This window comes from Trichosurus vulpecula, chromosome 4 (genome assembly GCF_011100635.1).
Source record: "Trichosurus vulpecula isolate mTriVul1 chromosome 4, mTriVul1.pri, whole genome shotgun sequence".
NCBI classification, from domain to species: Eukaryota; Metazoa; Chordata; class Mammalia; order Diprotodontia; family Phalangeridae; genus Trichosurus; species Trichosurus vulpecula.
In genome coordinates this window covers 212759697-212776050 of record NC_050576.1, presented here as the reverse complement: position 1 = coordinate 212776050, position 16354 = coordinate 212759697, and the positions used below count along the sequence as shown (strand labels likewise).

The following is a 16354-nucleotide window of genomic DNA, read 5'->3' as shown; positions in this document are numbered from 1 at the left end:
TAGGGTGCACTAAGTAAACATTCATGTCATCTGCAAAAATTGATAATTCTGTTAACACTCTGCCTTTGCATAGTTCCTAAATTTCTTTTGTTTTTTTTAAAGCCATAGTGGTATTTCTAGATTTATATTAAGTAACTGTGGTGATAATGGATATCCTTACTTTACCCATGAACCTACTGCAAGGGTCTTTCTCCATTACAACTAATGCTAGCTCTTGGTTTAAGAGAAATCTCTTTACCATATTAATGGGCAGTCTACTTAATCCTCTGCTTTAAAAATTTGTACTTTCAACATAAACAGGTATTGCATTTTGTCAAAATGTCTTTTCTCCATCTATTTATACATGCACATGATCTCTATGGTTTTTATCTTAGAAGAACATTTCCTTGTTGTGCAAAAATATTTATATACTACTAGAATTAGTTCTGTGAATTTTGATAGAATTGACTTGCAAATCTACTTGGTCTTGGTTTCCTTCCATTTTTAGAGGTCCTTTATGTTTTGATTTCTTTTTTCTAAGATTAGGTTAAGTTCTCTCTTCCTTATCTTATACTTCCATAAATACTTATTTTCATTTGTTATCAGTATGTGCATATTACTTTATAATATTTTGAAACAATTTCCCTTATTTGCTCTTTATTATAATTTTTTTTTGCATTTTAAATAATAGCAATTTGGGTTTCCTTGCTTAAAAAATAGATTAACTAATGATTTATGTATTTTATTAACTAAAAAAAAATCCCAAGTCCTAGTTTTTAAAAATCAATTTGGCTTTCAATTTTACTTTTTCTTTGATTTTTTTCAGAATGTCTATTTTGTGGGATTAGGAGTTTAGAGTTACAAATTCCTTTCCCTCTTCCCTATCCCTGGACTGCTTTGGTTGCATCCCAAAGGTTTTGTTACGTGGTCTTACTGATGTTATTTAATGAAATTATGTTGTTTCTATAATTTGTTCTTTGACCCATCATGTTTTAGGATTACTCAGTTTCCATTTAAATTTCAAAAGCCCTTTGCTGGTTTGAGTTTTCATTATTTAGTGATCAGGAAAAATATTTTTAATATTTCTGCCTTTCTGTGTTGAGGTTTTTAATGCCCTACTACATGGTCAGATTTTGTAGATAGACTGTGCACAGCTGAGAAATAGTATATTTCATTCAGCAATTACCAAAGAGCTGTCATTTCTAACTTTTCTAAAAATTCTATCGGGTCTCTAATTTGCTTCTGATTAGATCTGTCTAGGTCTAAAAAAGGCACATCAAGGTCACCTAATTATAGTTTTGCTATTTCTCCCTAAAAATTTTTACTCCTTTTATTTTATTACTCCTTTTTAGTACTTACGTATTATGCCATTTGATACATATATGTATTGATAATATTTAATAATTTATGGTGCTTTTAAATATAATGCAATTTCCCTGTATTTCTTTTAAGGAAGTCTGTTTTTACTCTTAAGGAAGTCTGTTTTTACTCTTTGCTTGTCTGAGATAATGGCTTCCTTTGCTTTTTAAATTTTGCCTGAAGCATAATAAATTCTGTTTCACCCTCTTATTTGAACTATGAATCTTTACGTTTCAAGTATATTTCTTGTAAACAAAACATTGTCGGATTCTCCTTTCTAATATACTATGTTCCTCTGCTTTTTAGGTGAGTTCATCACCTTCATGTTTAGTTATGACTGCTAGTTGTGTGTTCCCTTCCCCTCCCCCATCATAAAGCTCTTACATGTTTTCCACTTTTCCTTCTACCTCTTTTACAAAGAAGGAAAGGGGCATTGTGAGCATTGTGATCAATAGTAGTAATCTATAATTGGTCTGTTTTTAAACCTCCTTTCATCAAAATTAACCCTGACCTGATTATTTATTTTCTGTTTTAATCTCCCTGTTTATAACCAACCCTAAATTGATTTGCTTGTTGTGACTAGCCCCCCTTTCAGAATATACTCTGCCTCTTATACCCTCCTCTTTTTGTTGCCTGTTTCCTCCTCATTTAAGGTATTTATTTGTGTGTGTGCGTGTGTGGGGGGGGGGGGGGGAGGGAGAGAGGGAGAGAGAGAGAGAGAGAGAGAGAGAGAGAGAGAGAGAGAGAGAGAGAGAGAGAGAGGAGAGGGCGAGGAGAAAGAGAGGGAGAGAGAGAAGGAGAGAGAGATGGAGTGAGAGAAAGAGAGAGGAGGGAGAGGAGAAAGTAATTCTCCTTACCTGATTTGGCAAAATGTGAGATTATAAGATGCCTGCTCCCCTGCCCATTCTACTCTTTTCTCAGGCACCCCATTTATAAGAAATAGTAATTTTCGCCTCCTCCTTTCTCATTTCTTCCTTTTCCTTTTTTTCCTTTCTTAAAACCACAAACTAGAACAAAAAAACTGTAAATAAGTCCTCTGATGATGTTATTTAATTTCTATGACCCCGAAAGATAACAGGACTTCAAAGAGACACTTTTCTCTCATTAGAATGGAAGCATTTCCTCATTTAGCCCCTTGCAACTGCCCAAATGTATTTACTACCTAGGATTCTTCTGATCCTTATGTTTATAATTCAGAATTTCTACTATCTTTGTACTTATTCAGAATGCTTTAAAGACCTCTATTCCACTAAAGGTGTATCTCTACCCGCCCCACCCCCGCAACAGACTCATACTGAATTTTGCAAGTTAAGTTATTCTTGGTTGTAAAACTTCCATCTTTGTAGAATGTTGTTTTTCAAGATTTTTTTCTCCTTTATTATGCTTCCTACAAGTGTCGAACAATACAATTTGTGATTCTTTTGCACTTGGACTCTTCCTAGTTGAAATATTTTTCTTAGAACTAGAAGGTATAGATTTTGGCTATGAAATTCCTGGGTGTTTTCTGTTTGGTTCTTTTTTTCAGGAGGTAACTGAATTCTACTTTCCGATTTGCCCTCTAGTTCATATAGATCTGAGCAATTTTCTTTTACGATTTTTTGAAATATTACATCCAAATTTTATTTTTTTTGTCATGGTTCTCAAATAATACAATGGTTCTTAAATTCTCTTTCCTTGAAGTGTTGGATTTCTAGTAGATACCCGACATCTGGATAGTTGATACCGGACATTTTATTTTTTCAATGTTTTAATTTTGTTCTAAGATTGCTTTCTGTTTCAGGGTCACTGAGTTCTGTTTTCTTCATTCTCTTTTTCAGAATCCACTTCTTGAGTAAAGTTTTTCTACCTTCTAAGCTATTTACTCTTTCAATTCCATCCCAACCCTACCAAACTCTAATTTCACACTTTATCTCTTGCTTCATTTCCCCAAGACACTTTTATACATTTATAGGCCTTGTGGCCAAGGCATTTGTTCTTATCTGAGATTCTGCTTTTAACTGTAGGATTATTTTCTTCTTCTAGGTTTACCTCTTGGGCTTATCTTAACTCAAAGTTTCCTACATTGTATTTAGTGTTTAATCATCATTTTCAGTCTCAGATCTTGGATTAGGATTTTTGTTGTGGGGACCTCTGGCACTGTTAGGTTGAGAAGGGCTTATTTGATCCTTTCCTCTCTGTAGTCTGGTTGCTGCTGCATGGGCTGGCTAGTAATTAGGTCCCATCCTATGCTCCAATTCCTGGTTTGTCTCAAATCTCCTAGTGATCAATTGGAGAGAATGGCCTTGGATAGTCTGTCCGTCTTGTTATATGATCCCTAATCAGTTGATTTTATCCTTTTCTGTGGTTCTGAGATGGGCAAGCGGAATGCTGGAGATCACAATTACTGGTCTCTCGCACAATTTTCTTGGCATTGGTTCTTAGTTGCTGAGTTAGCCTTACCTCCTGCTGTGGCTCTCAACACTGACAATTGGATAGCCTGACTCTGTCTTTGTGTGTGGTGACTCAACGGTGCACTCTGGCTGCAGGTCTCCCATTAGTGGGTCTTGCTGGCTTTCCACTTTCCTTCAGAGCATGAACTAAGTTCAGGCCCATTTATGAGAGCTTGTTCCAGCTGCTCTGGTGCAATTACTCTCTTCCAGGCTCCAACTTTGCCTGAACTGGTGATGCCTTTCTTGGCACAGCCCCTTTATTGACAGTTATCAGCTTACGGCTACCTTTTGGCGCATTTCAGGACAGGAGAGAGGACCTTATTTTTAATTTGTTTCTTTTCTGTGGTTACCAATGCAACATTCAGGCTCTCCATCCATTATCCCACGCACTATCAATCAATAAACAGTTACTAAGTGCCTGGTCCTTTGCTAAGTGCTGGGGATACAAATATAAATGAAAACAGTTCTTGCCCTCGAGGAGTTTATAATCTAATGGGGAACTACAATAGACAAAAGGAAACTGAAAGTAGGGGAAAGAGATACCAGTGCAAGAGGATGGAAGTTTTGAACAAGTCTAAAAGCAGTACAGGTAATACCAAAAGGGGAGAAAAACTGTGCTGAGCCCCCTCTTAAAATAGAGGCCATGAAGCTCATGTTCCTGCTCTGCAGTCAAAGAAGCAGAGGGTATTGGTGAGCTGGTCACTATAATACCAGCCTACCTACTCTTCCAATAGTACATTGCCCAGCTAACATCTTTTATACCACTTTACCACGTCACCAATGGTCCTCAGCTCTGGGCATTTTCTTTGGCTTGTTTCCATGCCTGGAATGCTCTCCCTCTTAAATTCCACCTACTGACCTCCCTGACCTCCTTTTTAAGTACCAACTAAAATCCCACCTTCTACAGGAAGCCTTCCCCAACCTCTTAAGTCCAGTACTTTACTTCTGTTAATTATTTCCTCCTGATCCTGTATATAGCTTCCTTTGACATACATTTGTTTGCATGTTGTCTTCTTCATTAGATTATAAGCTCCTTGAGGGCAGCGACTGCCTTTTGCTGCTTTTTAGCAGTGTCTGGCAGACTGAAGGCATTTAATAAATGTTTACTGACTGATTTTCTGCAGCACTATTACATCCATGTACTGCCTTTTTGGTCGCTGACAATTTTAATTTTTAAATTATGTGATTCTCAATCTATTAACATGACAGAAGAACACCAGAATTAGAAGGATGGGGCTCTGAATCAAGAAGCAGCCTGGCATCTTTGAAAGAGCAGTGAAATTTCCCAAACAATCCAGATACTCTCATCCTCTTTTAAATTCTGAGTCTAGATCATTCTTGATCCATAGTGCCTGTCAAAAGGTGCCCTACAACTGCCTGTCACCATCTGGACAACAGGTATTCTTCATCCAATTGGTCTTTTATGTGTTAGGTTCTAGCTTTTAAGAGGTAAAGGATTTCACTGAGGAGGACTTTTAGTATTCTTGGGCTTGATGCAATCAGCACTATGTCATTTGAAAGACTTTACCACCTAAAGGAAATCCGTTTTCCACGTGGAATCTGTTCAGAACATCTCTTATGACAGCGCTGAACATTTCTGGCAAACATTTGTCTTCCTGTTTTGTTCTGCTTGATATGGAGCATCAGGAGATCAATGACCAAAACTTTGTGCTCACATCTATCAAAGCATCTTATGTGCAAGGGAGACAATTTTTGTTGGAAGAGACCTTTTAAAGATTGAATTTTGCTGTAATGAGTTACAAAAAAGAAACCAACAGATATAGAAGGATACTGTATTTTCTATTGCTTTCAAGTTAATCAGATGGTTATAAAAATGACCCGCTCTAGAAAAACTGTGAATGTTTCTTCTCCTCTTTTTATCAAAATTAGGAACATATAAGTTTTGAAGGTCACTTTATACATTTACAAGTTGTGTGACCCTGGGGGGCTCGATCACTTGAACTCCTCCTCATCTATAAAATGGAGACAATAAGAGCCCCTACCTCACACCAGTTATGAGCATCAAATGAGGTCAGATATGTTAAGTGATTTGTAAAGGGAGTGCTAGGGAAATGGTAGTCATTACTGTGATTTTTTTTTTTGGCTAATACTCTCAAAATCTTTTAGAGATGAGCAACTTTCTACAAAAGTCCTTTTCATCATTTCTGGGGTAACGATAAAGTATGTGATTTTACCTGATTCTCTCTCCCCATCTGGGTATTCTTCTCCTCTATCAGATAGTTTGAAAATCAGTCTGGATCTCAAAGAAGTCCGAAGGGCCCAGAAGGAACAGGCAATAGGCAGCCCTTCCCTTTCTATGTCCCAACCATTTCCCAGTTCTTCCTAGGTGCTGAATTATCTTTCCCTGGTAGATGCTGTCACCACCCTCACTCCTGCCGCTTTGCCAACATCCCATTCCGGCTTGAGGTAACCCAAACCCTGCTTCACTGCAACTCTTGGGCCTACCTCATACTTCTGAATCACAATACTTTGATGATATAAAATCAGAATCCTTTCAGTAAGATGTTGAATAACTGGGCCTTACCATTTACCCTACTGCTGTGCCTTCTAAACCACCGGGCACTGTCATATCCCCTGCAGCTGAATCCTTCTCTATATCCCCTAATTAGTATATGAAGGCAGAAACTGCCTTACTTTTTTAGTTGTATTTTCTACTTTTTTAACAGTGCTTGGCACAATAGCAAATGCACTTACATGCCATCCCTTCTTTTAGATATCTTAAAAATCAGTCTTTTAGTGCTTTAAGAATTATGTTTCCTCACAATCAGAATAACACAAGATCTAGCAGCTTCTACATTAAGGGATGAAGGGCTTGGAATACGATATTCCGGAGGTCAATGGAGCTAGGATTAAAACCAAGAATCGCCTACCCAGCAAAACTTGAGCATCATGCTCCAAGGCAAAATATGGACTTTCAAGCTTTCTCAGTGAAAAGACCAGAGCTGAATAGAAAATGTGACTTTCAAACACAAGAATCAAGAGAACATGAAAAGGTAAACAAGAAAAAGAAATCACAAGGGACTTACTAAAGTTGAACTGTTTTATTTACATTCCTACATGGAAAGATGATGTGTATGATTCATGAGACTTCAGTATTAGGGTAGCTGAAGGGAATATGCACATATATATGTATGTGTGTGTGTGTACATATGTATACGTGTGTGTATGTATATATGCATGTGTGTATATACATATATATACACATATATATACATACACACACACACACATATATATATATATATATATATATATAGACAGAGGGCACAGGGTGAGTTGAATATGAAGGGATGATATCTAAAAAAATAAAATCAAATTAAGGGATGAGAGAGGAATATATTGAGAGAGGGAGAAAGGGAGAGATAGAATGGGGTAAATTATCTTGCATAAAAGTGGCAAGAAAAAGCAGTTCTGTAGGAAGGGAAGAGGAGGCAGGTGAGGGGGAATGAGTGACTCTTGCTCTCATCAGATTTGACCTGAGGAGGGAATACCATACACACTCAATTGGGTATCTCACCTCACAGGAAAGGAGGAGGAAGAAGATAAAAAAGGGGGGATGATAGAAGGGAGGGCAGATAGGGGGAGGAGGTAATCAAAAACAAACACTTTTGAAAAGGGACAGGGTCATGGGAGAAAATTCAGTAAAGGGGGATAGGTTAGGAAGGAGCAAAATATAGCTAGTCTTTCACAACATGAGTATTGTGGAAGGGTTTTACATAATGATACGCATGTGGCCTATGTTGAATTGTTTGCATTCTTAGGGAGGGTGGATGGAAAGGGAAGAGGGGAGAGAATTTGGAACTCAAAGTTTTAAAAACAGATGTTCAAAAAAAAATATGTTTCCCTCAGCATGAACTTCTTTTATGTGTACCTAGTCTGGTCCAGCTACAATCTCTGATTCCATTTTAGGTGTTCTTTCTTCACTGTTAGACTGTATGCTACTTAAGAGTAGGGATTGTTTCAGTCTTTGTATTTATATAAATAGGAGTTCAGAGTACCTAGGATAGTATGCGTTTAATAAACGCTTGTTGAAAGATTAGACCACACAGTAATAGGGTACTGAGGTAATAATAATCTACTAAATATGCCATAAAGATGGAAAGAACTCATGATACAGAATGAATCTGTTTTTCATTTATTTCAAGTCCTCCTTACAGTTTTATCTATATTCTTATTATTGATCTATTGAAATATTGAATTATTGAAATATTCTTATAATGATCTGGCTTAACTGGGTCTCATACAAAGCTTTTTATAGATTCATTTTCCCTTGTATCATTCTTTGTTGTTTTGCCAGATGATATCGCTTGTACTCTTCCATCACTGTCTATTATAATATTTTGCAAGTAAGTTTATATTCTAAACCCATGTTTCCTTTTAACTGCCAAGTCTTCTGCTTGTTTGATGGTTTTTCAAGTCAAGCTGTGTGACCTTTTGGTCTCTTTGTAGTAGTGATTATTTTATATCAGTTAAACTTTTATAAGAAATGGTTATAACTGGTTTCAATGGCTCTTCTTCTTAATTCAGGAGCCATGTTTTCATGATCAATGTCAGGGTGAAGTTGTAATTACATGCATCATTTTTTCATCTTTACTCTTTTATATGGGTGATGATTCTCACTTGCAATATAACAAGAGTACATATAGACACATGATTCAGAAATGGAAGTGTTAACCAGCTATTTCTTCTTTATTATATTATATAGCCAATTTCATCATTATGTAATGTTTGGCATTGAAACTTCATGTGTGTAAAGCCTCAAACCTTTGACTTCTTTCCTTTCTTAATTCTAAACCATCTTTTTCAACATATTTCTCACTGTCCTCTCTTATGACCATCTTTGCTTTGAAGTTACCAAGTATCACTGTATATGTAGATTTGGTTTGGAGCATCCTGTCAAGTTAAAAGAAATTCTCTTCAACCTCTTAAAACAGATCACAGAATCATATTTCCAGCACTGGAAGGGACTGGCCAGGAGAACCTAGGAATTAGCCCTCTACTTAGTGGCAACTTCCCTATGCTTTCTGGTTTCAGATATAAAAAAAATATATTGTTATGTTTCAGATCCTCCAGTTGTATATCAGTTGGTTGGCCAATGGCTCTCATTTAAAGTACCAACAGTTAAAACTAATACATATTTAATATTTACTTAAATTATAATATTACTTATTTACTTAAACTTACTTACATTATTTACTACATACTTAATATTTAATGCAGATTTAAGAACCGCGGGATTCTTAACCTGTCTTGGTCTCTTTCCTGCCATTTACTCTGCCAACACTACTTTGAAAAGGCTATACAGGCAGAGTATCACTTTGTGTTTTTCTGTGTTTCATGGGTTCCCATAACTTACTAATGGGCAGTGTCCTGATAACAAAACTCTCTGTACTTTCCTAATCTGGTCCTCACATCACAGACACAGTTATAGAGGGCTTTAGAGAGAAAACTGCTTCGGAGGTGATCCAATCTGAACCACCTTCACTCCTCCATTTTATAGATGAGAGAATGGGGGCCTAGACACTCAGGTTAAATGACTTGCTCAAGGTGATATAAGGCAGTAACTGGCAATCTGTAACTGAGAATGTGTACGAATTGAAGGCTTTCTAGTTTGGTAAAACCTGTCAGAGCATAAGCTCTGCTAGCACAGCTTTCAAGGATCAAGGGACACCGATGATGACTTCAGAGTAAAGAATGCTAGAGAGGTGGTGAACCAGTGCAAGGGAATAGGGTACATATTTGTAGACATGGCCAACAGTGTTGCTTTGTTTTCCTTGACTGTACTTATTTGTTACAAGGGAGGGCTCTATCACAATAGGTGGGAAGGGGAAGCAATGGGAAATGATAATGTTAAAAAGGAAAAGAACAAATATACATTTAAAAAAAGGAAAAAAAAAAAGAACGGCAAAAGTGGAACAACAACAATAAAAATAATGTAGATTCGTGCCCATGCTTCCATAACAAAATAAAGCACTGGAGCAGGACTGCTGTAGAGGCCTCAGGAATAGCTGACTAAACAGACGACTTGATTTTTATAATCAGTTCAAACAAACTGTAAAGTTTAGACAGAATTAAATTTAGCTAGGGTGAGACACACTAACATGAGTTCAATAGGAGTAGTTGCTCAGTACCCTTTCACATACCACTGTTGCCCCGTTCTTTCACTTTAGCTAGAAGAGATGGCAAGCAGGTAATTTTTTTCCAGCATTATAGTAAATTCTGAAACTATTTTATATTTGTAGATAGTTTATAAATCTTTAAATTCATTACAATTTACAAATTACTAATTATCATTTAACAGTACTTCACTCAATATCAAAATTTTGAAATTTAATAATCCAGCTTTTTTTTTTGAAGATCACAGTAGAAGCACTTAATAAAGAAATATTAATTCTAACTTGTAATTTTCTATTATGGAGAATGATCAGTAGTACAGAATATGACGGACTTCATATATTTAAAAATAAAAATGAACCTACTGGCTGGAAGAATACCTTGCTGTACCATCAGAGGTGTTCGAATAATTGTCTTTCCTAGGGTTGATTGTTGGAGTGGTGTTCTAATCACTGTCATACCAGGACGGATCTGAGTCCCTGTGATTACCTATCAATGACACAAAGGGGACATGAATTCAAATGTTTTTCAAGACTCAGGTATGATGATTTTTGAACTCAAGATCTTCTAAGTATACTATGCTTGGTCAAATGTGAGAAATCTCTGGAGAAATGTCAGATGTCCCCAGATACTACATTAATTTTTATTGAATACATTTGAATAATGCTTACATTTTTGAAAAATAAACAAACAAAAAAGAAACCCCAATTTTCTTTTTTACTCTTCTTCTTGATAATGTGTTTAATTCCGCTGAGGATAACCTCAAATTTCCCAATTAAAACTATTTCATATAAAGTTCTTTTGCCACCGAGACACACAATGGTCTAAAGGAAAGTTACAAGACCTAATGAAGGCCATGTTCAAAACTATCCCTAGCTTCTAGGTATTACGGAAAAGCAATAAGTGGCTCCCATTTTTCCTCTGAGCAGATTATAGCTACTAGTTAAAGGAGTAAGAGATTAAATTAAGAAATCAGACGTTCCTTTATAGTATGAAAGAAGAAAATACAGAATGCATTAATTCAGCTTTGTTATTAGGTTGAATGTTCAGACAAGTCTCCCTGATTAACCTTCCGGATAGTTATCAGTGTCACAGAAGATGATGCATCTGATATATATGTGTATATACACACACATATATGTATATATCAATTGCTTAATGAAATATAGATACAATGTTGTGGGATGTAATTTATTTTTATTTTTCAAACTCTTACTTGCCCACAGCATGTTTTAAGCACAGATGATCCAGTGCAAATTTGCAAGGCTATAATAAAAGGAAAATTTTCTTTTAAAAATTCCTTATTTAACACTTACTATTCAGAGGAACATACTTACTGATACTAAATGAAAGTCCATCTGGTCAATGGCTAGTGTTTAACTGTTTAATGATTAATGTCTCACATTTTAGAAATCTAACAAATAGAAGAACAGATTTTTCAGAACAATGATTTTTCATAGATTAAGTAGTAACAGGTAAGGGAAAATGAGAGGCTAGGTTAGGCTACTCTGAAAAACCCAACCCACATTTCAAAAGGAGGTAACCTCAGAAAAGAAGTCTTACCTGTGAATTACTTGTGGTACCTACAGTGCCTGGGGTGTTTGGTCTAATAGTGACTGTAGCTGTTCTTGGCTGGAATGAAGTAAAAGTTTGCTGACTTGCACCTGTACTTGATGGAATGATACCCAGGACTTTCTGTTGAACCTGAACAACACCTTGAAAAAAATTAAGAATTCATTAACGATGCACCGGTGCGGCTAGGTTTCCTTGCATTAATTACAAATTGGGAAGGTTACGGTGGGATACACGGACTATGAGACCCACGACACAGAACAGAGGAAAGAAAATAAAGGCAAAACTATTTGACAAACACGAATTAAAGGTCTTCATGACTTTTCTTCCTTACCTCCTTGTGTTGTTGGCACATTTACAGCAACAATCTTGCTATTTGCAGGAAGCGGTAGTTTGGTAATTACTTTTCCTGCCATAGTAACTGGACTGCCTGTAATTTGGAACGTCTGACCTGTGCTGGCAATGGTTGTAGCAGATGTAGCAGCTGTGCTGGTGGCTATTAGGGTATAAGACATTCAATAAGTTTTAGATTTAAGACAACCAGCAATATAGTCACTTCTAGGAAGAAGTTCCAAGGCATAAAATGATGTATTTGTATACTTACAAAAAATTCCTGCCCTTTCATTTCTTTAAATATACCTTTTATTTCAATTTTAAATTTCATCTATTTAAATATTCCTTTTACTAAAGTAAGTCTGGGATTTCAAAGGTTATCCCAGTCAAGCATAGCTTTGGTAGATCCTACCAAAAGAGAAAAGCCCAGTTATGGATGTGTCTGCTTTTATGTACCAGCTCTACTAAATCTGGAGAAGCTCATCCCTGGTGACAACTAAAAAAGCAAACTAACAAAAATGATAAAAAATATGGTATGGGTTTTGAAAATTTCCTTTTATTATTCAGGACTCAGGGCTTTTTTTTTTAAATTTTGATTAACTAAAAGTCTGTCTCCTATTAATATTAACCTTTCTTAATCAAAATCTGACTCATGAAACAAGGAAAGATGGTTTGACATTCCTCAGATAGAAGCCAAAGTGATTTAGTTATTTCTTAGCCCTGCTAGTTAACTGCTGAAACAAGGATTTCTCTGATGCCAAGTCTTCTGGGTTATCTTGGTGACATGTCAATATTCTGCCTCTATCAATCTATTTGTGAAACCTCGAAATACAAATTTAATCTGTAACCTTAGCTTATTCATAAAGTTTGTTTGATGAGGTTTGCTTCTTTAGGGAGCATGTGAGATTATGACTCTGTTTCACAAAGTTTGTTCAACTTTAATGACATTGAGGGAATTATGGAACTATGAATGCATCGTCTCTTTAACTTTTACGGCCTAAAAGGCATGTACAAGATTGCAATACGTAAAAAAATTATTTCTCTATCATTCTGACATACTTTTGCCTGTTAGACGTCTTGTGAGACTCCTAATAGTGGTTCAGGTCATCTGTGAGGCCTGAACTCATGCTTGAACATAATAATAAAACCTAGGTTTTTAACCTCTATAATTTCTGGGTTGTAAATATATTTGGCAGCAGTTACCAACCACATGAACTTAAAGAGAAGATATTTCTCCCATAACAAACACAATGCTCCAAATCCCACCTGGCTTCTTTTACTATTGCAATGGGGCTTAACAGGAAAAAGCTTGCTAAGTATCATACTTTTTATACAGTTTACAAACTTTAATTCAATTGGTGGCATTCTCAATTGTGATTTTGTCTAACAATGAAAAGGCTTACATGCTACTAGAGAAACCAAATCATATTAGTAACAATATGCTCACCATATATTAAATTAGAAGCTACAAAAGATTGCAATTAAATGAAAAGATGACATAAAGGTTTATCCTGAGCGAAGACATTAAAATAAATTATATTGGTGGTTTCATCATAAGACCAGCAAAACAAGGAACACTGTTTCTTGAAGCACTTAATCATCTCACTCTGCAGCTGCAGTGTTCATGAGTGCAAATGACCAGTGACTATGAAGATTACTACAACTTATATACCAACATCTGTGTTCAGGAAAAAATGTTAGAGAAGTTCTAGGAAGAACCTGACAAACTCCTTCGAATTAAGTCAACACAAAATTCAATACTCAGCAACCACACTTTGAAAAAGAATAAAGGGGAAGCTGGTGAAAGTATGTTGGAATATATGGTTCAGACTAAGAAATGTGAATGGCCAAACATTGGATACTTCTTGGAAGTGTACTCTCTAGACACACACACACACACACACACACACACACTCTCTCTCACTCACTCTCTCTCTCTGAATATTCTTTTAAAAAGAATTGAAATGTATTGCATGAAGAGAATATACCCTTGATGAAAATGTGAGAAGGGAAGGAACAGGCTTTCATAGGAAATTTTCTGCAGAGGACCACATGTTTACAATCACACTAATGAGTGAGGTACAGAAAACATCCTAGGGAGGGCGGAGCCAAGATGGAGGCTGGAAAACAGGAACTCACTTAAGTTCTCCCCCAAATCCCTCCAAAGAATGGCTCTGAACAAATCCTAGAGCTACAGAAACCACAAAATAACACAGGGAAGCAGGTCTCCAGCCTGGGACTGCCTGGATGGTTGCTGGGAAGGGTCTATCGCACCATACTGTGAGCAGAGCGCAGCCCAGTATGGACCGTGCCAGGAACGACCATGCTAGTAATAGACTGGGGGAAGTAGGCCTTAGGGCCATGAATCACTGAGCTGTAGCAGTTATCAGACTTCTTGATCCACAAACGCCAAAGACAACTTAGCAGGTCAGCGGGAAAACTGCTGGATCTGGGTGACAGAAGTGCGCAGTCCAGCCCCAAGCCCCGGAGCTGCAGAGGTGATGCAGTGGCAGGCAGCTGCCTCCAGAGCTACAGCTGTGGCTGCTTCCAGCCCCAGGCCCACCTTGTGGGAGGAATCAAGCTGCAGATCAGAGCAGGAGTGCAGGGATTGCTCTGCTGGCCCAGAGGCAGGGTACTCCTGCTTTGCCCTGCTTGGATCTGGGTCATGGTCCTGGCTGGTGGTTCTTGGGGGAGGAGGAGTGCTGGTGTGGCAGAGATTGCTGTGTAGAAGTAGCTCTGAAAACAGCAGTGCAAGACCCCCCTGAAGCTTGGGACAAAGCACTCTCCACTCTGAAGGCAGTCATACCCTGACAAAAAAAAGCTCAAGGGTCAAGTAGTTGACTGGGAACATGAACATGCAGCATAAAAGGACTCAGACTATAGAATCTTTCTTTGATGACAAAGAAGATCAAAACACACAGCCAAAAGAAGTCAACAAAGTCAAAGAGCCCACATCAAAAGCCTCCAAGAAGAATATGAATTGGTCTCAGGCCATGGAAGAGCTCAAAAAGGATTTCGTAAAGCAAGTTAGAGAAGTAGAAGAAAAATTGGGAAGAAAAATGAGAGTGATGCAAGAAAATCATGTAAAACAAGTCAACAACTTGCTAAAGGAGACCCCACAAATAACACCTTAAAAAACAGACTAACCTAAATGGCAAAAGAGCTCCACAAAGCCAAATGAGGATAAGAATGCCTTAAAAGGCAGGATTACCCAAATGGAAAAGGAGGTCCAAAAGGCCACTGAAGAAAATGCTACCTTAAAAATGAGAATTGAGCAAGTGGAACCTAGTGACTTTATGAGAAATCAAGAAATTATAAAACAGAACCAAAAGAATGAAGAAATGGAAGACAATGTGAACTATCTCACCGGAAAAACCACTGACCTGGAGAATAGATCCAGGAGAGATAATTTAAAAATTATTGGACTACCTGAAAGCCATGATCAAAAAAAGAGCCTAGACATCATCTTTCAAGAAATGATCAAGAAAAACTGCCCTGATATTCTAGAGCCACAGGGTAAAATAGAAATTGAAAGAATCCACTGGTGACCTCTTGAAAAAGATCCCAAAAAGAAAACTCCTAGGAATATTGTCGCCAAATTCCAGAGTTCTCAAGTCAAGGAGAAAATATTGCAAGCAGCCAGAAAGAAACAATTTGAGTACTGTGGAATCAGGATAACACAAGATCTAGCAGCTTCTACATTAAGCGATTGAAGGGCTTGGAATATGATATTCTGGAGGTCAAAGGAGCTAGGATTAAAACCTAGAATCACCTACCCAGCAAAACTGAGTATCATGCTCCAAGGCAAAATATGGATTTTCAATAAAATAGAGGACTTTCAAGCTTTCTCAGTGAAAAGACTAGAGCTGAATAGAAAATCTGACTTTCAAACACAAGAATCAAGAGAAGCATGAAAAGGAAATCAAGAAAAAGAACAAGAAATAGAAATTGCAAGGGACTTACTAAAGTTGAACTGTTTTGTTTACATTCCTACATGGAAGGATGACGTATATGATTCATGAGACCTCAGTATTAGGGTAGCTGAAGGGAACATGCATATATATATATATGTTTATGTGTGTGTGTGTGTATACACACACACACACACACACACACACACGTATATATATAAGTGAAGTATATATATACTTATATATATATGAAATGTGTATATATATATAAGTATTCACTTATATATATATAAGTAAATGTGTATGTATGTATATATGTATGTGTGTATGTATATATATGTATATATATATATATATATATATATATATATATATATATATATATAGAGAGAGAGAGAGAGAGAGAGAGAGAGAGAGAGAGAGAGAGAGAGAGAGAGAGAGAGAGGGCACAGGGTGAGGTGAAGAAGAAGGGAAGATATCTCAGAGAAATAAAATCAAATTAAGGGATGAGAGAGGAATATATTGAGAGAGGGAGACAGGGAGAGATAGAATGGGGTGGATTATCTCGAATAAAGGTGGCAAGAGGAAGCAGTTCTGTGGGAGGAGGGGAGAGGGCAGGTGAGGGGGGAAGGAGTG

General features: G+C 37.0%; 1 protein-coding gene across 1 annotated transcript in view; it reads right to left on the bottom strand.

Moving 5' to 3' along the window:
* Nucleotides 1–16354, bottom strand: part of BPTF (bromodomain PHD finger transcription factor) — a 192208-nt gene that overhangs the window by 41413 nt on the left and 134441 nt on the right. Inside the window, exons 19-21 of the mRNA XM_036758225.1 lie at nt 11809–11970; nt 11466–11617; nt 10268–10391 (exon numbers count right to left, since the gene is read on the bottom strand). Coding sequence (XP_036614120.1) covers nt 10268–10391; nt 11466–11617; nt 11809–11970 — 438 coding nt within the window. The remainder of the gene's footprint in view (nt 1–10267; nt 10392–11465; nt 11618–11808; nt 11971–16354) is intronic.